Raw genomic sequence first — 27,839 nt, 5'->3', positions numbered from 1 at the left:
CTCGGCAAACAGGATTCTGCTCTCTTTCCCTGCTGCTCCGTGGGATGTTCTCCCCCAGTTCTGGCCACCCCTGACCCCTCCTTGCCCCGCTGCCCTTGCTGGAGCTCCAGCATCTCCTGCTCCCCGCAGAGGTTGGCAGCAGGGCTGCCACTGGCCTTAGCTATTATCACAGACACAAAGCAGGGATGCAGAAAAAGCTGTTCTTTTATCCCTCATCTCTTTGCTTGCTTCTTGGAATTTAAAACCTTTCCTGCTCACCTTTCTCTTCTCAGATTTTCTTTTAGCCCAAAATAACTGCAGCGACACAACCCACCGCCTTGGATTTCATTCTCAGCCTCACAGTCGCCACTTTATTTTGCCTTTTCCCAGTTTCATGAAAGAACGCAGTCGCATGAATAACAGGATTATTTATCATCCTCTCCCTCCCCTTCCAGGATGACTTGCTGTTTATGGAAAGCACTCGAGTGCAGGAGAGATCGTGCTACAGTTAAACAGACAATGCTTAAAGGGCCATTGCCCACGCTTGGTTTAACAGAGCCTTTCTCACTGATTTCCAAGAAGGAAGGTGTTCTGCATCTCTGCTGCTGGGCACCACATCACAAATGGATGCTGGAAGGCAAACTAGTGCTACATTCAGTGGGATGGAGAAGATGACTCTGCACTTCAGTTTTTGTGAGAACCGAGAAACTCACTTTTGGTGTAAATGCGGCACACGTCCCCTTGGTAGCCCAGCACCATAGCACATGCAAGAACATGCTCCTTGTACATGGAACAGTGGCTGGCAGGTTACTGACTGAGCTGAGACATCCAGCAGTGGCACAGCCAAGCAATGTGACCACTGTGTGCTTGGGAGATCTCTACTGCTCCTAGAGAGCAGTGGGGGTGGTACTGAAACTTGCTTGCAGGTGAGAGATCAGTTGGGTTAGGAAGCAGCTGCTCCCATCTGCTCATCCACAACCTGCCCCGGTCACCAGGCAGGCTGCTGGCCTTCACCACATCCCTCTTCATGTCCAACCACACGCCTCGTGGCCGCAGAGCTTCCACAGCTCTCAGTGAGACACTGCATAAGCATGAAGTGTTGAGGGTGAGCACTGCAGAGCATTGAGTTCCGTGGGCAGTTCTGCTGAGCACTGCATGCCACTGCACGGCCTGCTTGCTCTGCTCTGCTCACCATGGCCAGCGGGTCTGTGATAGCAGAGTGCCTCGAGAGGATGGAGGTGCTCAGAGAGGGTGGGCTTCGGGTGACAGTGCAGTGAGCTGGAGATTCCATGCACAGCCCTTCCAACTGCGTGCAGCCTCCGAGACCATCTGAGGACAAGCATGCTGTATTTTTAGAAGATGAAAGAAGAAAATGAAAGAAGAAAATGAAAAGAAGAAAATGAAAAGAAAAATTGTACAGAACTCTGCAGCACAGTTTCTTTTTTGCCTGTTTTCTTCTTTCCTTTTTTTTTTTTTTTTTTTTTTAAGGACAGTCACGCTTTCCATTTGCTCCTCTCCTTCTCCACTGTTAACTGGGTTTCTCTGACAAAAAAGGGTCAGGAATTCAATTAGGAAATTTCACAGCCATTGCAAACATCTGCAGTTCAAAATAAATTAGCAGTTCCACTCGGGCAGCCTTCATACCTCCTGTGGCCTTTGGGCACGGCCGGGTCCTGCAGCCCGTGGTGTGCGCAGGGCTGAGTGCGTGCATCACTCTCGTGAGTTTTTATTGTAAGGGAGGGAATCTCACAGGACAAATGTGTAATGTTGTAGAAGCAACAAGGTTGCATGGATACCAGAACACAAACGGAGCGGCCTGCACTTTGAGAATTTGAATTCTTGGGAGGAACAGCTATCTCACTGTGTTTGGATGGAGCTTAATAAAATGGGCTGCTCCAAGCTAGGCCTTCGCAGGCTTCCAAGCTACAAACAATGAAGAATAATATCACAATTTTATGGTACTTAGCATGGCTGAGTTACATCCTGGATGGTCTCCACAGAATCCCTGCGACTGGCTTTGATTTGAGTCAGAAGAGAAGGGTTTTACACCCACATTGCTGAGGATAAATGCACACCACGCACAGGGCTCTGGAGATTGAGCCCACAGCATATTCCTTGCATTTACAACACATTTCAGCACGGGATACCCTAAGCTGCACTGGTACTTTTACAGTTATTCAGCCGGATGAACTGAGCATTACTGACAAAGCACAGCCCATTTTTAATAGCTCTAACCATCAGGCAGAAGATATCTGTGACTTGGAGCAACTCCACCGCCCCACTGGGGTGGGGAGTGGGGAGCAACTGCATCTAACCCACCAAAATAGTGGGCTGTGCTGGTATGCAGGAGCCCCTGCTCAATGCCTAAACATGGTATCTTGCTACCTAAGCTGGCAGGGCTGCTGGTCTCGCTCAGCCCTGAAGGTGAAGCTCACGTCACTCAGCACTGAACAGCTCGGTAGGAAGAGCAGAGGGAGAGTGCATCAGAGTGCTACTGACTGCCTTTGCTATGAAACCTGGCCATTTCTCCAGGGAGAGCTGGGTCTATCCCCGCTGAAGTCAATGTGGGACAAGTGCAACAGCTTTATTGGACCCTGCCCCATGCACAGGGCAGCAAACCCTCTCCAAAAATACTGCAGCTTCAAGTGCTAAGGTGCACAGGTGGCACAGGCCATGGGCACCTCTCTCCTCACCTGCAGGGACACCGTAAAATCTTTCTGAGCCTCTTCTCATCACTCTGCTTAGCTGAAACCCCAGAGCAGATTTGCATCTCACATCTATTTAAGAAAACTATCAACCATGAAAGCATCTGGAAAGTCACACCAAGAAAAGTTTCAAAGAAAACAAAGCCTGGCCAGAAAGACGGAGCTGGAACAAGGATCCGAAAGGAAGAGCTGGAAAAGGAGGAAACAATCTTTGTGGTGCTGGAACAGCAGCTCTCCTCCTTGCTTTCCTTGCAGCTTTCCTGTTGCTGTTTCTGGGCCAGGTGTCAGGACCGAGGTGGTTTGCCTGCTGTCAGCACTCTGCTTTGTAAACCGCCGCCTGTTCTGCACTGCACCTGTGACAGCTCTGTGTCGGCTCCTGAAGGCAGGTGGCAACTGAGAGGAGGGAAGAAAACCTTCCCATGGCACATGCCCCTGTGAACTCAGGCCAGCAAAATGCTCAAAAGCAGAAAGAAACCATCTGAAGTGGGTAAGCTTCTTGGGGTTATGGGCTGAACTTCCATCCCCAGCATTGTCCTGCGAGGCACTGACGTGGTGTGGGTGTCAACTGCTGAGAGTATTTCTTTTGGTCTCCTTCTGGAGCCAACACACTCGTGGCTCTCAGTCTGTCAGCTGCTGTGGCAGGATACAACCCCAGAGCACACTGAGCCCCATGCAGCCCCTGCAATAAACCAGGTTGCTCCTCCAAACCAACCTAACCCTCAACCCAAATGCTGCAGAAATGGGAACATCCCTCCCTGCCACAGATGTGCTCTGACTGCCCACCTCCCTGTGCTCACGGCCCCTGCTCGTCGCTCTGAAACACGAGTTGGTCCCACACAGCTGGAGCTCCTCATGTCTCTAAAAGCAGAGCCTGCATGGACTGAATGGAGCTCAGCAGGCGGTGCCAGGAGCCCAATGTGGGGCACCCTGCCCTCGTGCGTCACCGCTCACAGAACGCGCGGGTGCTGCTGAAGGAGCTGCATTTCGTGTCAAGGAGCGCCTGCATCCCTTCCCCCAAACCAAGCACTGTGCAAACCCTGGAAATCCTCCCTCAGCACTCCATCACAGTGTAATTCTATTATAATTCCTGACATTTGAGGGGCTTCTAGCAGTGTGTGCTGCAAATGAGACAAATGAGACATCTTGCTTGCTGTTTCCAGATAAATAAAGAATTGCAAAACCTCATTTTCTGATGCTCTTTGCATGGATTTTCTTTTCAGCCTATAAATACCACCCCGTCACTCTCTCCACGTGTGGTTACAGGTATTACGTAAAAAAGGAACTTTCATGTTTGGTGCACACGTGTTCCATTGGCTTGCTGACCTGAGGAAGGTGCCATGCAGAACTCAGGATCAGCTTTTGTGATGTTTTTGCACTCCCATGAGGACTCTTGGACTTCCACGGCACAGTTTGCACTTGTCTCTGAAACAAAAGGGTGGTGTGTTTCATAATCAGACAGACAGCCCAAACAGAAATCCGCCTGCAGATCCCGTGTGAATTTTATTCATGTTCCCTGCTCCTTGGTCCTTTGGGATCCCACATATCTTGCATTATTATCAAATATTTGCAACGATCCACATGAACAGCCTCATGTTAAAAGCTACTCTGAGTGTAACTGGACCCGGAGGAGAGATGCTTATCTGAGCTCGCAATGACAGATTCAGAAGAGACGCCGATGCAATATGCTTCTCATCAGGAGAGGGAAGGGCAGGAAAAACCAAAAGTGCATCGATTTTTGAACAACAGATACAGTAGGAGTTATCTCTATGGCTTTCATAGAGAAGTACCACGGGAGAGGGCTCCAGCCCTGCTGACCCCAGGCACATCGCCCAGCAGGAGAAGGAAGGAGAGGAGCACACAATCACTCAGTGCCAGACTCTATTTCACCGTTTGGTTATTATTGCTTTTATGACATCACAGACCGTAAGAGCTGTCGCTTGAACCCAAAGAACCGCTAAGCACAGAGCAGATTCCCTTTTCTTTTAGCCAAAGCCGTCGCCTTTTGCTCTGCGGTGCCGACCCCGTGCAGGAAGGAGGTGGGGGCGGCCGGAGAGCCCCGCAGTGCCCCTCAGCGCCCGGCTGGGGCACCCCGAGCTCCTCACTTTATTTATCAGAAGGCATTTGAGAACGGCTCCACACTGCCTCAGCGTTTTCCCTTTTTAAAAAAAGAAAACAACATTCTCCTTTCTCAAGTGCTTCCAAATCTTTTACATCTCTTTCCCTTTCCAACCCCCACCTTTTTCTTTCCCCCGTTGTGGTCCTGCAGACCACCCTGTAAGCCAACATGACATCACGAGGGAGAATTAAACGTACTTGAAAGGCCACTTCTGTTTTGGTGGGAACTTCTATGCAATTGCAAAGTGCCCATTAAAGCACAGGTTGTTTCCTAGAAGCATGTCCAAGCAGCAGCGCGCGGAGCCCTCCAGGGCTTCTAGAAAGCATTCGCTTTTGAAATGCTGAAGGAAATTCAGAGATGAAAGGATAAGTCTCCCTGGCTGTGCATTTACAGTCTATTGTCTTCCATGAAGGATAGTATCACTCTTCAGTTGTGTTATTGCAGTTAATCCACTTAAATGCTATTGGATTTTCAGATGAGCTGAATTCTTTGCATCTGCTATTAAGATGCTTTGTTTAGATGAGAAAGGGCCGTTATTTAAATCACAATGAGTTCAGGGAGATGTCAGGGCGCAGCAGCACCTTGTGCCAATCTGCGCCGGGAGAACGGGGCATCGGCGCTCCGGGAGGGCGGAGGATGCGAGAGAGGAGCGGAGCCGCCCCGCCCGCCGCTCGGGGTCGGGGGGTGCGGTCCGGCCGCGGGGGGCGCGGGGCGCAGCGGTTCCGCGGCCGCGGTGGGGAGCCCCGCACCCGCGCATGGCGCAGCCGCTGCCGCAGGGCGGCCTTTCGCTCTTATTTTTATTTGGGGGGGGGTACGGGGAGGAGTGCTTTCTCCTTTGCAACGTAGGCTACGCTGCGAAAATTATATATATGTATATATATATATATATATACACACATATGCAGAACCCAACCCCAATCCACTGCCACCCTGCCCCTCCCCTTCTGCCAAAGGCGAGCCTCCCCCAATTAAAAAAAATAAAAATAACCCCAAGCCCTCCGCGATCATGGCGATCTCTTCCGCCTTATATAAAAGGCAGCGGGGGCACAAGGTGGATCCCGTCAGGTTACGGCGGCTGTTGCGCAGCAGCTCCCCCGCCCCGCTGCCGCAGAGGGCCCCGCAACCCCCCGGCTCCTGATTTTTATTTTTTTTTTTTCCTCTCCTTTCCCCCCCGCCTCTCTTTTTGCATGTGGGCAGACCCCTCTCGCAGGGCTGCAGCTGCCGGCGGCCCCCACGCCACGACTTGTTGTTGGTGGGGTTGGTGCCGGAGTACCGGGAGGAGGGGCGGGGGAGGCGCCTGGCAGCGCGCAGCGCTAAATGCCGCTCCGGCGGCCGCACGCTGCAGACAGGCCCGGCTGCTGCGAGCCCGGAGTGCGCCCTCCGCCCGGAGTTGCAGTTCGTCTCCGCTCCCCGTGGGATTTAAATCTTCTTGCGTAGAGACAGATATATATATATATATATAATTTTTTTTTTTTACCTTCCTTCCTCCTCTTTATTTTTCTTTTTTTTTTTCTTTTCTCTCGTGCAAAGTGAGGAAGGAGCTGCGCCAAGGCAGCCCTCGAGATCTTGCGATATTGCTCCGATTTATCGCTGCTATTATTCATTAATTAATTCCCGTTTTTAACCTCGCCCCCGAGCGGACCGTTCTCAGAGAGAGAAACGTTTCGATCCGTATCAGTAATTCTATTTTTCGCCCTTTTTGCAAGAAAAAAAAAAGCGGGGAGAGGGCGCAGGGCGGCCCGGCGGGGCGGGGGGAGACGCCGGCAAATCCAGAGCTCCGGCGGTCCCGGCGCGGAGCGGCCGCGGGGGGAGGCGGGACCCAGCGCCGCCCGCCAGGGGGGCGAGCCGCCCCACACAGGTGATGGGCGTTTCGGCTGCGCTCCGGATCGACTCCTTGGGTTTCACTTTGGTCTGATCTAAGCAAATATGCAGAAGTACCGGCTGGTCTAGTCCTAAGAGCCAAGAGGAGCGAGCGAGAGCGGCAGAAAGGAGAGCGGCCGCGCTCCCGTTGGAGAGGAACGTACAAACAGCGGCAGCGCCGTAATTCCAGCACCGCCGCCCCGAGGCAGCCCCGAGCCACCCTGAATGCGGAGGACCCCCGAAGCCACCCCGCTGCCTTTCCCCTGAGGGATGGTACTGAATTTCTGCGCGGCAGGAGCCGGCCTGCAGCTCCTCTCCATCAGCGTTGCCTTCCCTCCGTATCTAAAGTGCACTAGACCGCGATGAGGACCTGGGCTTGCGTTTTGCTGATAGGTTTTGGCTACCTGTCCTTTACCTCCTGCGAGGTAGGTGCGAGCGCTTCGCCGCGTTCTCGGTGCCCGGGGGACGCCGCAGCCGGGGCTCGGGGCGGGGAAGGGCTGCGGCTGTGCCCACCTGGGGCCCGCGGGCATCCCCGCGCCTCGGCCCGGCTGGAGGCACCCGCCCTGCCCCAGCCCCAGCCCCGCGAGGCAGAAAGCAAGTTGCCATTTCGCGCGTGCCATCGGCGAGGGGAATGACCGTGCATTCCGCTTCGGGGCTGCTTGCTGCGCTTGAAAAAAATAATATAGATGTATATACGTACCCACATGTTTATAGCATATATAATAGAGAGATTCACGCCCCCCGGGTACAAACGGGCTGCGGTTATTTGCAAACAGAGCGGGAGCGGAGCCGCCCGGCAGCGGCCGCCCCCGCGGCGCACAACGCAGCGCGCAGCCCCCGCGGCACCGGCAGCGCTGCGGGAACGGCACGAGCGGGGCGCGGGCAGGGGTTGGGTGCGGGCCCCGAGCTGAGCGCGGCCCGGGGGCTGAGGCCGGGGGTGCTGCTCGGCGGGGCCGCGTCCCGGGCTTCGCTACAGGTGCCTTCGGGCGAGGGGTGCGCGCCGGTCGGCGCTGCGGGGCGGCTCCAACTTTCCCCGGCCCAGGGGCTGCGGTAGCCCTCCCCGCTCCGGGAGAGCCGGGGCCGCCGCGAACTTTCAGCCCGTTCGGGCAAACTTCGGCGGGCGGCTCTGCGGGTGGGCTCCCAGCGGGCGAGGGGGGCTCGGGGAGAAGCGGCGCGGCTCCGGCGGGCACCGAGCCCGGCAGCACGGAGCCCAACCGCGCCGAGGTGCCCGGCTGAGCCGTGGCGCAGCCCCGCGGGTGCGCTCCAGCCGTCGGTGGAGCCGGGGGCGAATCTTTCCCCCGCTCGGTCCAAACATGCCCCGCGGTACCCCACGTCCTCTTGGAAACCCCCGTGCCCATCCCCCGGCCGCGGAGAGCCGCGCGGGGCTGCGCGCTGACCCGCGGTGTGTGTGTGTGTGTGTGTGTGTGTGTGTCTTTGAAGGAGGCCGAGATCCCGCAGGAGCTGATCGAGCGGCTGGCGCACAGCGAGATCCACAGCATCCGCGACTTGCAGCGCCTCCTGGAGATTGACTCCGTAGGTAAATTAGTCCCGTCCTCCTTCCTACCGCACCGGCGGCCGCCGCCGCCCCGGGGGGAGGCACCGCTCCGCGCGGAGAGCTGTGCTGCCGGGGGAGGCGGCGGCCGCGGGGCTGCTCGGGAGTTCAAACTTAGTGGGGTTCGGGGTGGAGCGGGACCCGGTGACCCTCAGTGTTTTCAGAGCTCTCTGTCTCTCAGCGGAGAAGAATTTCCGTAAGGTTTGCTGTCGTTCTTGCATTGCTCTGTTATCTTTAAACTACTGTCCTAGAGGTATTTAAAATATTTGAAACAATATTTATGAATGAAGTAATGTCTCTTCAAGTGCTGGGCTTTATTAAAAGGAAAATAAACCGTCCACGCTGATTTTGAGCAGCAACCTGTGCATGGAGCTCACCCTGACAAATGCACTTTTCCCAAAAGAAAATAGCGCGGGGTTATTTTCTGCATCATTAGGCGTGCAAATGGGTGTAGTGAGAACGTGCAGTTCAAACAGATCGTTGCAGCAGTAAATCAGACGGAGCAGCACAGGATTGCTGGCTGGCTTATCGTTGGTTTCACTGGATGCACTTTGTTCCTGGTGATTTCGTGCCTTAGTTGTGAGAGAATAAACCCGACGCCTTTGATGTGCCCAAGGGAAACCCGCATCGCTCTGAGGAGCAAACATGGAGAGAAATGAATGAGCTCTTGCTTGCGTTGGTACGGGGCCATCTCTTCTAAACCATATGCTGTATGTTTTTGTAAGGGCTGTGCCAGGTTCAGTCACCTTCATTCAGTGTTGCAGCATCCTTCTAGAGTGCAGCTCCTCACCTTTGGTGTAGTGCTGCGTTAAGGAGCAGGGCAGCACACTCTGAAGATGTCTTACAGACATAGCTTTCAATTTTCTTGTGATTAGGAAGCAGAGTTTCCCATTATACTGAAAATGGGAGTATTTCTTTCTTGTGCAGTACTTTACCATAGAGACCAATTAGTAATTACCAGATCTGTTGGCATTGCTTTAATATTTTTGGAGAGCGTTGCTTCATCATCAGTGCAATTAAAGAGGCTTTCACAGCGGAGGAGGGGGATGCAGTGCATATCTCCCCACTGAACGCTGCTTTGGACCAGACCAGTGTGCTACTGCTGAAGTCAGAGGAGGGCTGTGCTGCAGAAGGGCTGGAGCTGAGCGCTGGGATTTTGGAATGCCGTATTTGAGGCAGTGTTCTGTAGCTACCGGAGTACGTCTGCGTTTTCAGATATGCCGTGCTTCATTTTTAAATACCACTTGCAAGGAGAGCAAAAGTTCACAGGGCTCCACTGAGGCAAGGAGACAAGTGGTGGCGGGAGCTGAATCCATCAGTGCGTGTAGCAGGGGAGAGAAATGTATTTCAGAAAGGAATTATTTACCTCATGGCAAATATTAACCAGAGGATGTGTGACCAAAAACTGAAGAGGTCAGCCACGAGTTTACGGCTTCGTTCTGCTGTTTCCATGCAACGTGTCAATTTAGAAACCATTAGAGAAGCGAGGCATACATATTTTACTATTTCAATGTGAAATGGTAATGCCTTAAGACGTGAACTCAAAACAATATTAAAAAATAAAATATTCGGCCTTTCAGCCCATGCCTGCTCTGTTTGCACGCATGCTGAGCTGCACAGGCAGGGTTGGATCTTCACAGGCAGTCACTGCTCCTTCCTACCTGCCTGTATGCTTTCTGGGCACGGTCTTCGCTGCCGTGAGTAATGCCTACCGAGGGGTTATCAGAGTGACTAATCCAACGCTGGAATTGCTGTGTTTTCTTCAGCTAACAGGATTGGGCCTGTTTACTGTCTGTAGTACAGGCTTGGCTTAGCAGATCAGCTGTGTTTTGCTTGCTGTTGGTGAGATGATCTTTCTGAAATAAGCATATTTCTTTAGGGCTGTCGTTGCGTTTAAGGAAGGGCTGGTTTGGTGAGGGCCTGTGCAGTGGCTGTATTTCTCTCTTGTGGCACCTATTCATTTGACTCAAGGATCAGAATTAAACACTCCAGCAAATATCTTCTCCTTCGTTTCAGCGCATGGTGCTGCCAGCCTTTCTGCAAGCGAGTAGCCCTGCTTAAACTCAGTGGGTGGACTTGGGAATTAAGGATGATCTTGAACGGGAAGAGTTTGCAGGATCGGGCATGCATGCAGAAAATGTCTGATATTATTGAGTAACAAGGCAGAATCTTGTGGAAAATGAAGGAAGAACAGTCGTTTTCTTTCCTGCCATGCAAAGCATGCATTTTTAATTGGGAAAGTAAGTTTTGCAAGTCAGAGTGGGCAGGTTTTTCTTGTATTCTGACAGATTTGGTCGCTATATTGTAGCACGGAGATGACTGATAACCCCCTTCATAAAATTAGAAACGGCACCCCCAGACCATCTGGCGAATTACTTAAAGAAAAACACTACCCAACATGGAGCTTATCATTGTTTTCATAAAAAGACAATCCAGGCCAGTTTGTCAGAGCCCGGTGCTGCGTGCCCGATCCGAGGAGAAACCCCTGCAAAGGCAACATGAAAACGCTGCGTTCACATCAGAAAGCAGCCTTGTATGTTAACTTGCTGCGCCTGGGATCTGAGTCAGTGCTGGGCGTTCGTTGGCACGACAGAGAGCAGAAGCTGACCCTATTTAAAACAGAAAGCACGCACGATCCCAGGAAGTAGGCAGCTGCAGCGTGCAGAGTTCAAATTTACTACTAGCAGACTAACTCGCCGAAACGGGGGCATTTCCTACATTCCGCCTCTGAAAGCTCTCCTTGGCTTAGCAGTGTGGTTTCTCTCCTCACGCTTCACCTCTCCCATCTGTCCTGTGGGAGGTAGAGCTCATTTCATCACCTGTTATGTTTGCCTCCCGCTGGGAACAGACTTCCCCCAGTCGTCTCCCTGCGTGGGGAAGCGCTGGGCTGAGTGTGTTTCACTGCATGGTTTAAGGGCATCAACCACAAGGTCAGCTTAGGCCATGTGAATGGAGCGGCCCGTGAGTAAAAACTAGCAGAGCAGCTTTGTGCCGGTGGAGGAACTTCTAAATGAACAGTTTATGGGCTGCAGCCCACTGCTCAGTCTATTGGAAAACCTTCTGTTGACTTTGTGGCTTTTGGGGTGGTGCACCAATTAGAGATGTTACAATGTGATGTTAGCTTGCCTTGCACCTCTTAAACATGGTGAGAGGCGAGCATCTGCCTCCTGCATCCTGGGCTTTTCCGAGGCAGGTGGAGGAGGCTCCTCTTCCCTTACAGTTGGTGGATCCCATCTAAGAAGGGGAAAAAAAACCTAAACAAAACGGGGTCTTGCAGGCTGCTACTTATATTTCCTTTAATAGCTCAAAGTTGAAAACTTAATAACATCTATTTTCTGCATTTGAATGTCAGAAGGGCATATTTTGCATCAGTCAGAAGGGAGATCAAACAAACAGATTGATGTTGCCTTGGGCTTTCTGGTTCTAGGACCGATTTGTAAGACAGACCATTTCACTTTATTGTACCTTACACCAAATTCCTGGAAGCAGGGAGACTGAGAATTTCCTCAGCTCCTGCAGTTGGTACTAGAAATCTTGGACCTGAGCTTCTTGGATGTACATCTAAGTGACATCTAGAAGGGTTCGTGTTAGGGCTGCTTATGTTGGCGTTGTGTACCTCACACATAAAGTTGCTCAGGAAGGAGATGGCAATGTGCAAATATACAATGACAAATATAAAGTAACAGTAGTCTCAGGATGCTTTCCACTTGCTTTTTTTGGGAGAAGAGTAATCACGTATTGGCAGAATGTCGCAGGAGCTCTGTGATTTATACCCCATGACCTCGTGGAAAAACGCCAGCTTGACGAAAAAGAACAATTTCAGCTACACTAATGGATTGACCAAGGCTGATTGCAAGAGTTTTTCTACCCAGCATTGATATGTTGTCAGTACATGAAAGATTACAGAGAAATTTCTTGATCAGCTGCCATGAAAACATTTTTATTTATTATTAAAATGTTAACAAAGAACGTAATTAATCTGGCACAGTGCAGCATCCTCTATCTTTGCTTAGTGACAAGCAGTGTTCGATTTCTAAACTAAGAACTGTCTGTTCCTGAGCTTTCTGCTCTCAGGCTCTTTTCGTGAGGTGCTCAGCACCCATAAACCTCCATTTTCTTTGCTAAGAGCTGGAAGACCTCATCCTGCAACTTCATGTTCCCAAGTCAATACACTGGTGGGAAAAGCTGATATAAATTAAGGTGTGATTTGTTGAGAAGTCTTTCTGGCAGGTTGTAGATTAGGCAGTGGGTTTCTTTAAAGTCAGCCTGGAGGGAGTTCTTTGTAGTTACTGTAGCATCGTTGTTTTAATGAAGTGAAATAAAGTCTTCTGGCTGCCCATTTAAAGTGATATATGGATTCCAAAGCTGTCTTTCTGATTTTTTCAGTGCAGTGATTTTTCTTTGGACTTCATTGGGAAATGGAACTATTTCCAAATGCCAGTGTGGGTCAAGAGGAGACCGAGTGCCTTTAGCATTACAGTGTTGTCTGACACCAACCATGTGCTCCGTAATGCTGTTTATTAAAGAAGAAAAAGCAACATCATTGCTTTGGCGATAGAAGTAATACAATTTGCATTGCATAATGCATTGGGGTTTGACTGGAACTTGTTTGGCAGTTTGCTGTGCTAGCTGCATAGATTTTTTTTTTTTTTTAACCACCACCACCACGAGATGTGAACTTACAAAATGATATACATGCCTAAGATATGTAGTGAGACAGTGAGATACAGCATGAGCCAGAGGCCTTCTTCACCTTAGGAGTCGTCTTATAAGCAACACATGCTCCTCGACATGTCATTTTGCTTTATAAACACGATGATGGAATATGGCTAATTGCAGCTGAGTTGAGCAGTTAGATATAAGCACATGGCTAAACATATTGGTTAACTGATCATACTATTCCTTTAGTCTTACTTGTTTCTTTAAACAAGACAGCAAGGAATCAGTCATGCTAAAAGGAAGCTATGGCAGTGTGTTGAATAAGAGATTAGGACCTGTGGCTCAGACTGGCATCACTGGCAGCTTCTCTTTTTAGCAAGGTGGCTATGCCCACCAAGCAGTTAGGGTTAACAGCATTAGCGTTGTGTTTAATCTGTTTTAAACTCTGAGTGTGCACAGAGATGCTTCTTGCTCTGAGCCTCACTTGGATCTCACACTGAGCAGTGTTCCTGCTGCTTTCTTTTGAGTATCACTTCATTGCCTCAAAGTGAGGGAGTGACAACCTGAACTTGCCAAGAAGGACGTCAGCATTAAGGTGTTGGGTGGCTGGGCGTTAGGAAGCAGAAAAGGGCTGGAGGAAGATCAGAACGAATCCTCATTTTGCATAACACCGTTTGGGGTCAGGTGGATGGCTCGCTGCCATTGGAATGGGATGCAGGAGACCTGGCTCTGTTCCCCAGCTCAGTTGCAAACTTCCTGTGGGATCTCAGGCAAGCCATTCTGTTTACCCCACAGATGAGTTTTGTGGAGTATGGGGTGCAATAAAAGCAGGAATAAAATGCATTAGTCATTGCTGCGTTACATTACAAGACTGGGATTGCAAATAAGGCCCACAATCAGCTAATCCATTTGGTTCCAAAATTTCCCACTGCAGTCAATGGGAAGCAAGCGCTCTACGTTGGTGGAAGGAGCCTACGTATGTGGTAGATTGAAACTCTGGATTTCACACTGCCTTATTTAAGACAAGGATCTGTTCTGCTGGTGAGAAAACGAGGACTGACAGGGCTTCCTGGCCCTGCTTTTTTGACTCCCATTTAATCTTGTTTCAGCTGCGTACAGTACTGTTTTCCAAATAGTGATGGTGTACGTTGAGGCGTAGAGCTCTTCTTAAGGTGCTGGAGATATTTGTCTTCATGCCTTAGTCAGCTCTGCAGGTGGTTCTGTGAGTTGCATTTCTTTAGGGCAGGAAATTTTTTACTTTCCCTTTAGAAAAAAAGGGAAGGAGCATGTTCATGTGTAGGGTGTGCTGTTATGAAGAGTGGTACTAATAAAGCAGAGGTTAAAGCTGCTTGCAGAGTCACAGGCAACTGTGCATGCAAAGTGAACTGAAAGCAGGGAGCGTGACAGTGCAGAAGACAGAGGGATGTAGGCATTGCTCTCATGGAGAGAGCATAACTGAGTACTGTGTAAGAACCATTTACTTTTTTTGTATGTGTGTGTGTATTTAGCCGTTTTCTTTGGAACCAGCAGCACAACCTTGAAACTGTCCATTGACAGTATGGAGGGCACTCCAAGAAGCGGAGTGCTAAATATCTTAGTTTGCTGTACTGAACTCTGCACGCAGTCCTCAGCGTGCTTACGTCTGCCTGACCCACTGTTTGCAGACTGTGCTTGCTGTTTTCAGAACCCCACTGCATGGGACGCGACCTGGACTGTTTCACTTAACAAAACCAAATAGTTGTAGCAGTTATTTTGTTGTTTTTTTAATGATAAATTAAATGCCAAGTTTTCAGTCTTTGCTTTTTCTCATGGCCCTTTAACCCATGTGGTAGGCTTATTTAGGGAAAAAGACAAGCCTGGATGCAGTCCCAGAGTTTGCAGTAGCTTCAGATGCCCCTCCAAAGGTTAGGATACTTCACAGGGGATTTGTTCTGCAACGGAGAGGCTAAAAGGAAAGCCATGATAGTTACTTTGTGCTTTTGATTCTGTCCTGGTACAGTTGTGGAAACCAAGCTAGAGAAAACGTACAGAGGCAGCATTGTTGCTTTTGGGTGTGTAGCACTGTTTTCTACTGTATCCTCATGCCAGAGATTCACAAAACTTCTCATAAGAAACGTTTCCTATGAAATACTGTTGATCTTATTTCTACACCTTTCCAGTAAGAGTAGTTCTACTATGCCTTTCAGATAGAAGTGCACATGTTTTGCTTTAGATACAGTTCTGTACCACAGAGCGCGTGCTGTTCTGGGGGGCTTTCAGTAAAACGGGTGTTAGAATTATGCTGTGCATGCTTATACATGGCATGTCATGTTTATGTCTTCCCTGCCTTATACCCTTGCAATTGTGTTGATAGGAATTACATTTGATTAATTGCAGCACAATTTGGACTTGTGCAGTTTTCTATGTATGGAACAGAGCTGTTAGCAACATTCCTGCTAATAACATTGCTGAGGTTTAATACTTTGTTTCGTCTTTCAGGATACGATGATGTTTCAGAGACAAACTTGAGGTCTTATAGTGTTCATTCTGCTAAACATGTGCAAGAGAACCGTCCTGTGCCCATTCGCAGAAAAAGAAGCATTGGTAAGAAACAAGCTATTTGTACTCGGGGAGGAAAAACAGAGGGGTGCTTTTGGTCAGCCAAGCAGGGTGTTCTGCTGGAAGAATGGGATGTGCACAAAAAGGAAAAAGGCCATTTCTAGCTTTTGCTTTTCTGTTTGCACAAAATGAGCTGTTGCCCGAGAAGCTGTCTTGTGGAGGTTGTCCATAGGAGACAGACGAGCTCAAATTCTTTACATTCACTTTCTTGTTGCAGCATGTTACAAAGCTAGACCTTGGTTAGAAAACGCTGCGATATTCAATGTATAATTCATAGTGTGGGGAACAACTACAGCCGTTTGCTTTAAAAAAACATCAACAGTTGGTAGAGTTTTCAGTACAGAAGCTCCACAAAAGGAAACAGCTTGATTCTTTATTCAAAAGGAAAAAGCAGTTTATCCAAAAAATTAAAAGCCATTGATGGAGACACTGGGACATTCATTTTGTCGTTGTGTAGAGCACCAGGCATGTTTACAGGGATGTTTTTCTTATTAAACACTAATGGTGGCGATCCAGTAAAGCCCAGATCCCCCATTAAAGAGATGCTAAGGGATGTAAGAGCGGTTTTTGTAAGCAGTGCTTATTCATCTGATGAGATCTGTTTGACCATTTTACTTGATGGTGGAAAGCATCCATGTTCTTATCTATTTAAGGTAATTCAGAGTCAATATATTCTAACTTGGAGCTGTGGTTGCCCGCAGTAGATAGCACAGTTGCTGTCGGCATGGATTTGCAGTGTGAATTGGCAAGCGTGCTCGTCACATTGAGTGCCTCTGGAGAGCAGCGGTTCTGAAACAGTCTGCTGCACTTGGCACCTTGCTCTGCTAGGTGTTGGATGCCCCTCCATAGCAGTCAGTGGAAACTGTATATGCTCAATAACGTGTAGGAGTTGCCAGCTATCTTGCTATGTTGGATCCTTTAATTTTGTCAAGTTCGTGGCACAGGGAAGAAGAATTTTCACTCTGTTCAGACAACCGAAACGTACCTCTTTAAAAACCAGGCCTGGATTTTCATGTTACGGTGCAGGCTGGGCCTGAACTTCTTGTGCTTCAGGAGTAACTGAAGAAGTGCAGGCAGAATTACAGTTCCCTGCCCCGTATGACCTGGAGCTATCACTGCTTCCACTCAAAGGCAAAACATCCAAGCTGCTTTCCAAGAGCTCACCACCAAACGAGCTGTCCCTGAGATGGCTATTATTTTATGGACCGTTTTAAATTACCAGTTTGACTTCCTAGGCAGTCCCTAGGTTGAGGATGATGCGTGGTTTGGATTTCTCATGACAGCAATCATGCAGTGCAGTTTGACAGAGCCGAGGGTGTCCCTGCTCATTGCAGGGGAGTTGGGCTGGATGACCTTTAAAGGTTCCTTCCAACTCAAACACTCTGTGATTCTGTGATTCTTCTTGTTCTGGTGCTCATGTGGCTGAAGCTGCCAGCGACAAGCTCACCTTACCTGAACCCAGCAGTGAACTTGTTTAGCTGAAAATCACACCGCAGGTTCCTCAGTCATGCTACTCTTGTGGTTTTGCCTTATTCAAAAACAACAAATGAAATAAAATCCAGCGTGCACAGAGCTTTCAATTAGAACGAAATGGCAGTTGCCCACTGATGGCGTGTGGACCAGACTCCATATGAGGATGTAAAGGTTGTGGAAGTGAGAACCCAAGACTCAGAAGCTTCAAGCTGGCGCAGGTTGTTTCCCAGCTCAGCCAACTTGAGTGTGATAAAAATACCCTCAGTGCAGCTTCTGTGGCTGCATTTGCCAGGTATTGCATGTTGGTGTGATAATATATGTGTGTGGTGATTGCCCCAATACTGTAAAATAACAGCTGCTGTTCAGCAGTTGCTGTGAGGCTGTATGGGAGGACTGGTTTAGGCAGAGAAGCCTCTTGCTGTCACTTCTGAAGAGCCAGGATTGTCTTACCTAGCGGTATATGCTCCGAGCTGTGTTGGGAGCCGGGCCTTTGTCATCATGCGTTTTAGGGCTGGGTTTTCAGGAGCAAGTCCAGCTTTCCCCCAGGGCAGCACCCACAGTGCAGTGTTAGGCAAGCAGTGCTCGGCACTGGCGTGTTGGGAAGTGCTGGGTGCTGAGAACTGTCTCGCCCCGGGCTAAGGATGCCGCTCATAAATTGGCGCTGTACGGTATGTGGGTGCTGTGAGGTGAGAGCAGCTGTTCACCTGGAAGTGTGCATTTCTTCTGTTCACAGAGGAGGCCATCCCGGCTGTCTGCAAAACACGGACGGTGATATATGAGATACCTCGGAGTCAGATTGATCCCACCTCGGCCAACTTCCTGATATGGCCGCCGTGCGTGGAGGTGAAGCGCTGCACTGGCTGCTGCAACACCAGCAGTGTGAAATGCCAGCCCTCCCGGATACATCACAGAAGTGTCAAGGTGAGCAGAGCGGGGCTGCGGAGCCCTGAGAACCTCCTCATGGGTGTAGGAATTTCAGGTATCGTGGCTGTTCTGCATGACCTGGATCTTTAATACCCACCCCCTTAGCAAGAGGGTTGGCTGCTATGCTCCTCTCTGTGTTGAGTGAACCAAGGGCCCTTTCAAATGAAACGGTTGCTGGAAAATCTTGGGTTTGGATTTGGTTTCCACAAGGTCCCCTTTCGGTTTTTCTTCTTTTAGTAATGAAAATGAAGTTGATGGTGTCTTTCCCATGATCTCTTGCACTGTACAAATCTTACAGTTAAGAAGATAAAACGACTCCAGGGGCATTGGACTTAAAAACTAAAAAACAAACAAACAAAAAAACAACAACAACAACAAAAAAACCCAACCAAAATCTCAGTGTGGAATGCTGTTTTCTTAATTAAATATTATGCAGCCTAAATTGGGCTTTTATATTTGACAACATAACACTTTTGATCTGAAAAAAAATGTGTTTCAAATTATCTTACCCCAGGGATAGAAGACTCAACGGCTTCATGCTGTATTTACTCATTAGACAAAATCCCTGTTGCAATTTTCCAGTAAATACTACGTGAAATATTTCTTATGTTCATTAGGCTTCACTCTGTTCTAATTTTTATCAGTGTTTAAACAAGTAATGTTGATTTACATCTGCATGTAGGAGATTAGACTTAGCGCTTACACTGCTGAAGCTCTGTGTTCATGTTGCTTTCAGTATTTTAAGAGCAGAATTTGTTTAAAAAAGAAAAAAAGAAACCAACCCACATTCTTGAACATAAAATTGCCCAGTGCAACACCCTGATCTCTCTACTTGGAATGGGTTTCTTCTTGAGGAAGGTGCTGTTAACTCATTTAGTGCTGTGTGTTGTAAACACGAAGTGTGGCATCTGGATTGACGCAGTGTTTTTCATACACACAGGCAGGCATCTGAGCAGGACTTCTTTTCTGAGCAGCTGAAAAATGTTTTCACATCCAGATAAGGTGGAGAAATGTCTGAAGAGATTTCTTCACTTTTTACAAAAGCAATTGTATTTTGCACTCCTTGCTGCTTGTTCTTTATGGGGCTTTGCAGCAACAATGAAAAATGAGGAAAAAATTGGAATCGTATCTAAGAGCTGAGAGCAAACCAAAGAAGCTGAAGCATTGTAGTTGTAATAGAAGCTGCGCAGCTAAGTGCTTCAGTGTTATATCTAGTGCTGTTACTTTGGGGTTTGGTTCAGCTTCCAATTAATTTTGTGTCACAACTAATAGATATAAAGCAGTTGGAGATGGCCAGCAAAGAGTTGTCCTGTGTATTGTGACCTGTGTTGGTGTTCGGTGGTAGGACTGAGTAATCCTGTGCTTGTAACTTGTCTCTGCACTGGATGGGGGAGGAGAGACTGTGCGTTCCTCTGTTGCTTGGGGACCCCAGGGGCTCCCTAGATGCCTCAAGGATGCAGCCTGTAGCCAGCAGCACCTTAGTGGGATGTCACTGCTGGGGCTGCTTCCCAGCACACAGAGTCTCTCACTCAGTCCTCTGATAATGCTTTGAGTGCTTTTAGATTTGCACTCATTTTTATAGGGCGCAAGCTAAAAGTAGTCTCAGCTGAGCAGCTGCTCTTTGTGGCTGTGTAAATATATTGCCACCAGCGATATCAGTATACATCAGTCAACTTTGGAAGACATTTTTTTCCCCCCCAAAACTCCAAGACTGCTCCAAATAGTCATTAAAGAGAAGGGGGAGGGGAGGAGGGAGGACAAGAGGTCAAGCAGGAACAGGATGTTCATTGTAAAGGTTGTAGGCTGACCTCACTGTCACACCAGAAATCTCTGAACAGAATCCATATTTATGCCCTCCAGAGTCATATCCTCTTGTAGCTTTGATATAATTGATGGTTTTATGAGCTTTTTGTCAATCTGACGTTCGGAGCTGAATGTCTGCTCATGCCATTAAGTAGCTGGCCCAGAGTAAGGGTCGCTGGAAAGGTAGGGGGAGAGTTTTTGGAGAGCCTCTCAGCTGTTCTGCAATGTGGTTGGAAAGCTGTCTTGTATTTTCCCCTGATGTCAGACTGCATAAAAGCCCTCTTTTGATTAAACATTGAAAAGGCTTTCCCCACTTCCTCTTCATTGACAAGGTAGTGAGATCATAGCTGGCCCATTCACACTAGAGAAATGTTCACCCAGAAAGGTCAGCAAGTGGGTTTGCATCATCTAACAGGCTAAAGCAGAGGGTGTTTTCTTTGTCTTACTGAGGGCCTCTGTATTCAAGGTTAAGAGACAGCTGAAGCAGTGCCGAAGCTGTGTGAGGAGAGCAGCGGAGGGGCTTGTACTGGGGCATTCCTTTCTTGGGGACATGACTTAACGGCTATAGGGTTTCGGAATGTCCTCACTTTGCCTTCACAGAGCCATGTTCATGTGCCCAGTATGCTGTTACTGGACTCATGGAACTGGAGCTGCAGGGAGGCTGCAAGCCAGGGGTGTTGGTGACGTGGGTTGGTGATATGGCTTCCCCAGAACAAGTACACTGAGGCTTCCCCTTTGCTGGGGGAGTCAGTGAAAGGGAGGTTCCTCTGCACTGTGACATGGTGAGCCCTGGAGAGCACAGCTTCTGGTCCTAAAGAACTCTCTGCTCTGCAAGCTGTACCTGTACAGCACTGCAAGGATCTGATTGAGATGAAGTACCTGGCTGGGAGTTGTCCTTTAGGAAGGGAAGAGTTGCAGTTCTATCCTTCTGATAGAGAAATGGTAACAAGGATTGGTGAGGAGGGGTGTTGGTGTCTGTTACAAATATATTTCTTCTTCTGTCTGCAAAAGCATTTCAGTAACATCTGCAGGTTCTGTGGCTTCTGCACAGTGAGATCACATATTTACCACGTACAGGACCGTAATTTATTTGGGGGGTTTCTGAACTGAGTCTTGCCAGGATGCTTCTTGTAATATTCAGCACAATTATCATTCACATGTATGATCAGGGCAGCAGAAAACAGTTAATACTGCAGACCAAATCCTGCTTACAATGTTGAGTAGGCAAGCTGGGTATTACTGTTGTTTGTAGCAGTGCTCGTTTCTAAACACAGAAATGACATAAATCACCTCAGCTCTGCCTTCTGCTTTGCCTTGGGCCGCAGCCATAACAACTTCAGCCATTTCTGAGTATTCAGCACTGGGCTGATTGGGGAAATTTAACCTAGTATGTTTGTACAGTAAATTAATACAGGGGAAAGGGAGCTGGAGGGACGGGAGTGCTGCTCCTCAGCTGTCGCTTGGGTGCTGCTGAGAGGTTGTGAAGAGAAGGGCAACAGCACAGGAGGTATTCAGCAGAGCTGCCCAGTGCCCAGGAAGGTTGGGAAGCGCCTGGTGGTGCCTGTAGGTAAAATGGCTGTGCGTCATGTCTGCGGCCTGAAGGATGTTTTCCTCAGTGACCCCTTCTATCAGTAGGGTAAGGCAGCACTTTGATTTTAGCTGTGACCTAACAGAAGATTACTGCTGGTGGCAGGCAGGACCAGCTGACAGGGAGACCGAAGGTCAGTTTAGGAGCAGATGAAACAAGGGAAGCCCCAACCCGGATGACGTGAAGTGTTCTAGCATCTTCCCAACCTGCCCCACAGTGGCCTTGGCCTCTCGTGCCTTTGGGGGCTGCATTCCCAGCATCCCACTGCCATGGCACGGTGACAGGGCTGCCCTGCCTGGGCTTCCCCGGTCCCACAGCACCCAGGGCCTCTCTCTGTGCAGGGAGAGCACTCCCTATGTGTCTGTGCACTGAGCTTCCCTTGGGGATTGGGCTGGAGGAGTGCCCTGCAGAGGTCTTTAATGGAGTTTTTAATGTGGGTGGCAGCCAGGCTGCGGGGCGGCCTGCCTCCGTGCACGGGGCAGTGTGCTCAGCTGGCAGCGTGTCTCCTGGTGGGCACTGTGCCCGTCCTGCCCTCCCTGGAGCATGCAGGGACTTGGCAGGTCCCCGCTGAGCCCCTCCGGTGCCTTTGCGCCCTGTAGGCCTGCGTCCCCCTCAGAGACCTGAGGGTGGTAAAGAGGGGGTTGTAGGGTGCTTGAATATGGGAGAAATGGCTAATCCCAGGGAGCGCCTTCAGTCTGTCATTTCTGGCTTTATTTCCCATCCTGTATTTAGCTGTCAGCCTCGTGAGCTTTGCTGCTCTGTGTGTTGTGAGGAAGTTTCTATGCCGAGATTTCCATGCAGGTTCCAGCCCACGGGAACTGTCAGCTGTGTGGTAGGGCAGTTCTGGGTGCTGCTGCTTTCAATGCTGTTTGCATCCCGCTGTTACTCCCTCTCTCTCTCCTGCAGGAGCTCTAGAAGAGGTGTTTCTGTGACATTTCGTGAGGCCACATACGCTTTTCAGATTTCATTTTAATTTTAACCTAACCACCACACCACACTGTAGAATGGTACACAGGCTCTGCTATGAATCAAACGCAGTACCATTGGTTAGCCACCACTTAGCCAAGCTAGTTGGTTGTCTTCTTTCTCTCTCTTAGTCCTTATATAGTAATCTTCTTCAGTTCTGGAGGGATTTGAGGTTGTGGTTTTTAGTTCTGTTGCATTAGCGACAAGTAGAAGAAGCTGATGTTGGTATGGGTGGTTTGCTGAGGACTGGCCATCAAAGCAGTTGGTATTACATGTGACAGTAACTGCACAAGATAAACACCAGGGACAAAAATACAAAGAAGAAAACAGACACTAACAGAAGGCCAAATCCCATGCTATTAGCATAGCCATCCCTGTTTATAGCCACTGAAAATCTGACCTACAGCCTTTATCGTTTTAGATTAGCATTAATTACAGATCCTGCTTGGCAGCAGGTGATGGGGGTGACACAGGCATGGCAGTTTAACTCTTTTGTGTGCTGCTGCACTTCTAATGTTTACAGCATACTGAAAAACATCATTCCTTCAACTTGCCTTGCATGAAGCAGGGCAGGGACACGTATGCTGGATTGTATTGTAGCTACAGCGTAGTGAGAACCCAGAGATAGAAACTGCTTCTCGAATTCTTTATGATCCTATTATTCAAAGCATCACCTTTTTTCTTTTCTTTTTTTTTTTTTTTTAATGTTGTTTGATACCAAGTAGCCACAGGAACTGCATATAACTTTCAGTTTGGCAAGCAAAGCAAAACAGGGACAGGCTTTAAAACATTGGATTACATCTTTCTGTTGCATGTAACTTTCAATAAGGCTGATTTATTCCCACAGCTATGATAAGCATGGCAGATCTGAAAGCTGTTCCATGATTGCTGGGTCTCTTTCTTTGTCTGTGGTGATGGAGGTGTCTTAATTACTGTTTGTTTTGTAAATTTTAAGGATTAGTCATCCTTTTGTGCCAGATGACTCGGCTGTACCATACATTTTCATGTCTTTGCATTCAAGGACTTGTTGGAGTTGGGTCCTGATAGGAGATTTTGAAGCATGCTGCTTTGACCCATTGTTAATCTTCAGGCTAAAGCATTCTTGTATGTCGTGGCCAGCTCTTAGTCTGTTTATATGGAGATAGGAGAGTTTTTGAAGATACCTTTAATGTGGACATCTTAGTTAATGTATCTGTCTCTCTGCAACTTTTGTTTGCCGGGTAAATGCAAATAGTCTCCAGATCTTGTTGACAGAAGAGGTGGTGACTAAAACGTGGATTTGAAATCCTGGCTCTGTGCAAGCAATGGCAGACCTCCCATTGACTTTAACAAGGCCAGGATTTTGCTCTCGCTTCTGTTACTGTCATTCAGAGGTCCCTGGTAGTTTACGTACATCCACAGAGCCAAAACAGTGTTTCTGGGAACTGGGGATGTGATGTTTTTTCCAGCCACTGCTCTCGTTCTTTGAGACTGTTGTTCCATTTTGGGGAGGGCCAGGGAATGGTTTTCATGGTTTGAAGGTTGATTTTGGAGCTTTGAAACCCTGCCAATAGCACCAGTAGACCATTATATGGAGAGTGTGAGTGCTTTATTTGGGGGGTTTTGCTTGGACTGGACCTTTTGGCTCTGTCATTTAACTTCTCTGCAGGCAATCTGCCTCTCTCATCCTTCTGCTCCCTCACCTATCTCATTTATAATGCATACCTGTATAAAGCTGTCTTCCTGTTTGCTGGGACAGGCATGATGCAGTCCTTTTTGTCAAGCAGTAGACAAATCACTATTAGTACTGAGGAACCATGCTTTTATTTCAGTGCTTACCATTTCAAGCAAATGGTTACCACCTACTCAACACAATTGTAAACTAAATTTAGACACTGTCTAGCTCTCTTTTCCCACTCTGTGCCATTTTCTGTTGCATGGCCATGACCATCGTGCCTGTTACTCTCAGCACAACTCCATGCCCAGCACCCCACAGCATACCTATGTCAGTGCCCGAGCCCAGCGGTGCTCCTGCTGCCCGCACTGTGTTCCTGCCCTGCCTGCTGGCACTGGGCTGCACAGGTTTCCTCATGTTCAATGTCCCTCCAACCTCAGTGTCCTTTTCTTTTGTGTCGGTTTTCTTTGCATTGAGACCTGCTGCTTCTCCAACATGCTCTTTCCTCCAACCTCACCTTGTCCCCCAGACTTCTATCCTAAAGGGTGCCAGTGTTTTGGCACAGAGTGGGGCAGTGCAGTTGGAAGCAGTTGGATGGATCAGAGAGGAGCAGCATACCTGCTGGCCATCCACAAAAAAAGCCAAAGGCTGGATCTAGTTTGCTCGTGGTAGTTCCCTTGGACCTAACAACAGTGTGTGGGAGCTCTTGTAAGCAAGTCTCGGGTTGCTGCAAGGAATGAGTAGGACTGAGATTACTGTTTTCTAGGCTGATACTCAGGTGCAGGGTCTCTGAGGGGTTGAGTACTTTACTTCCAGAGGACTCTGAAGACAACAATTCGTGATCTAGAAAATGTGTTATGAACTAACCGAATGCCTTCATTGTTAGCCTTCAGCTTAAGAGCAGTGGTCAACATGTACAGAACAGTATGCTAAAGGTGGCAGTCTGCAAGAACCAACGCTGATTAGAGTTTCTATATAAGTTTACCGTGATATATGTGAAAACTGAGTTGCTTAAAACATCAAAATGAAATGAATGGGAAATTATTTTATCTTGGGGGAAAAGAAAACTGTTTCAAAGTGCTGAACTTGAGTAAACAAATAGCCTGTGCAATAAGTGGTTACGTGATGCACAATTAAGATAAAAGGTTATTATGCTAACATTTTATATGGGTTTGGCTTCATTCAAAAATAGGGGTATATAGTTATCTGTCTTCAGTCCTGAACTATGTTAATGTATCTCAGTACATACCTCATCGTATTTTATAGGTGGCAAAAGTGGAATATGTTAGAAAAAAGCCAAAATTAAAAGAAGTTCTGGTGAGATTAGAAGAGCATATGGAATGCACCTGTACATCAACAAATACTAATTCAGATTATAGAGAAGAAGAAACTGGTATGTTTTCCTTTTATTTTTGCATTAATGCTTATTTCATATAGAACTTGTTTTTATTTTAGTAAAGAGTGTAAAGCAAATCTTGCTTCCAGTGAACACAGTAGAGCCCCAGCTACTTCTCTGGGTGTTAGAGATGCACAATTAGAGGCAGTTGGTGCTGAATAAAAAAAGTTTGGACTTGAAGTTTAAATTCTGTCAATTTTCATTAGGTTAGACTTTACATAAAAGGAAATGCCCAATATTGCTCAGGTCTTGCTTAATTAAGCTAAAGGTTGTCCTGTTGCAGCTTACTGGTGAACTCTGTTGCCTAATTTCTTTAGACTTTGTGGAGACAGAGTTAAGGCTGAGATTTACTTGACCTTGGGAAAAATATTCATGAAACGAATATAAAGCACATAGGAGCAAATTTTATATTCAGAAGTAATGAGTTTTGAAACAACAGTGCCTTCTCCTGTTGTTGTTTTCTTACTTATACGTAGTCAAGAATTCATTGGCCAATGTAAGGTTAAATGTGTGCTTGCCCTCTCAAGGTAAAACTTAAATAATCTTGGGGAAGGATATGTGGGGAAGAGTACTTATTTTCAATGTGATTTTCATAAAGTGCCTAAAATTACTAGTTTAGATCCTCTTCCTAGGTGTAATGCAGGACTTGAGACATATTCAGGAAACCCACTAAAGTAACCACAGAAGTTCACTTTCACCTCTTCCAGGAGCTTGGTGCAGTAGAGTTAGCCCCAAAATTAGAGTCAGTGAAGAGCAAGTAAATATAGGAGGAAAGCTGCTCGGTGGTGATGGATTTCATAGGTGTCTGGGTAAGGACTGCCTCTCTCTAGCATGGAGGCATTAAACCTGGTCTAAGAGAATGTCAACTCCAGTTGCTATGTACAGACCAGAACTAGGATTTGTATAAAAGCAACGATAGGCCTCTGTTGTGATTTCTGTTGGACACTGATTTATAATCTAAGCAGAGTGTTTTAGCTCAAACGAGGTTGACAAAAGCACATGTAAAATGGTTATTTTTGTGTATATATGGTTTAATATTTTTTCTGTCTTGCATTTGGAAAAAAATGTTCGGTTAGATTAATTATGTGTGAAAAATGGGGTAGAAAGGATACCATTTTCTAGGATTTAATAACTGATGGGAATAAAATTTGTACCAGCAAGTGGATGGTGAGCTGAAAATAGCTTAACTACTGAGCTGAAAGCGTGCGTTGAATACAGCATGGTAACAGTAATTATAGATGGATCTTCGTAATGACGTATGCAATGCCAACTTGGTTTATTATTTCTTTACTTTTGTATAATTGCTTTATAAACAGAATGTCAAATCAGACGTTTTGAAGTTACTGCTTTAATGCAAAGGATAATGAGATTTCTTTGAAATGTAAACGGTTTGAGTATTTATTACTTCAGTGTTCAACAAAATGCATTACCTTGGGGCTTTTGACCAGCCCTGCCCTTATGTTAACAGGAAGGCCTAGGGAATCAGGTAAAAAACGGAAACGAAAAAAGTTAAAACCAACATAAAACCTACTGGAACTATTTGATATTCAGGTAGGACCTATATGCTGAACACCCTAATAGCACAAGTACTGGAAAACTTAATCAAATACCATCACTTCAACTTAATCACTGTTCAAAATCTTGACACTTGCTACCTCAAGGCTGCAAAGAGATTAGATTTGATTGGCTTTGATAATTCTACCTGCTGGTATTTTTCCTTTAAGCTCCACATCACCATCAGCATCTTACATTCTTGAGCTACTTCCTTTTCTTGCCTTTTTTTTTTCTTTTTTTTATTTTTTTGGAGGGTGCTAATACTTCAGCTTCTGAAATCTCAAGTTCCATCGCCTCTGCTTTTGTTTCATTATTATTGATTTCTGAGGTCAAACATCACATAATAATGCATGAATGAATTGCCAGGTTACAAATTGTTGTGTTTCCATCATTGTCTATAAAGCACTGAGTGTATATATGTAGTAAACATTATTCTTTGCATGGCCATCAAACCCTTGTTTTGGCATGAACTGGGATTGATTGTACATGCCCCTGAGGAGGAAGGCACTTAGAAATGCCACTGTTGTGTTGCAGGGCCCTGTGTTACTCACACCACGAAATTAAGATCTTTTTTTTTTGCTCTGTTCAGTCTCAGTGGGATGATAACAGTCATGAAAATTCATGAGTTTTTCAGCATAGTGGAAAACTAACACCCTCTCAATGCAAAAATGCCTGAAATCTGTTGGCCAGCGTATTAGCAGTGTATGATGATGAGATATACGTTCCAAATTGAGTATGGAGTTTTCATTCCTTAATGACTTGAAATTATGCAAATTGCAGCACTTGCATTTGGTTCTGGTGTTTGGAGTGGGAATGATTTGGATTTGCAGTGTATGTGCCTAATGCCCTTATGATGGTGAACTGAATTGCAAACACCTCTTTTTGCACCTAAGCTCCCAGCGGCAGTTTTCGTTTTTACTGATGTGTCTTTTCTAAAGAATGCTAAACTTGATATCCTGTTTCAGATTAACAGGTATTTATTGGGAGTAGTATGATAGAAGCAAAGATTTTC

The 27,839-nt window shown here is 47.4% G+C and overlaps 2 protein-coding genes across 3 annotated transcripts; one reads left to right on the top strand and one right to left on the bottom strand.

Moving 5' to 3' along the window:
• Positions 1-330: 330 nt before the first annotated feature.
• Positions 331-7,280, bottom strand: LOC121106828. 2 transcript variants are annotated; one of them, XM_046900983.1, is made up of 3 exons: positions 7,076-7,280; positions 4,008-4,106; positions 331-1,323 (listed from the first exon to the last, which is right to left on the bottom strand). In XM_046900983.1, exons 1-3 carry the CDS (start codon positions 7,278-7,280, stop codon positions 968-970), a joined length of 660 nt encoding a protein of 219 aa, XP_046756939.1. In that variant the 3' UTR covers positions 331-967. The 2 variants fall into 2 exon arrangements, 1 of the variants encoding a protein (XP_046756939.1); XR_005839934.1 differs by lacking the exon at positions 7,076-7,280 and having other exon boundaries at positions 921-1,060; positions 1,172-1,323; positions 4,008-4,120.
• PDGFA (platelet derived growth factor subunit A) lies at positions 6,877-27,839 on the top strand. Its single transcript, NM_204306.1, has 6 exons — positions 6,877-7,085; positions 8,101-8,197; positions 15,350-15,454; positions 17,676-17,863; positions 25,144-25,270; positions 27,793-27,839. The coding sequence occupies exons 1-6, from the start codon at positions 7,023-7,025 to the stop codon at positions 27,795-27,797; spliced, it is 585 nt and encodes a 194-aa protein (NP_989637.1). The 5' UTR covers positions 6,877-7,022; the 3' UTR covers positions 27,798-27,839.

This window comes from Gallus gallus, chromosome 14 (genome assembly GCF_016699485.2).
Source record: "Gallus gallus isolate bGalGal1 chromosome 14, bGalGal1.mat.broiler.GRCg7b, whole genome shotgun sequence".
Lineage (NCBI taxonomy): Eukaryota > Metazoa > Chordata > Aves > Galliformes > Phasianidae > Gallus > Gallus gallus.
This window is presented reverse-complemented; position numbering and strand designations above follow the sequence as displayed.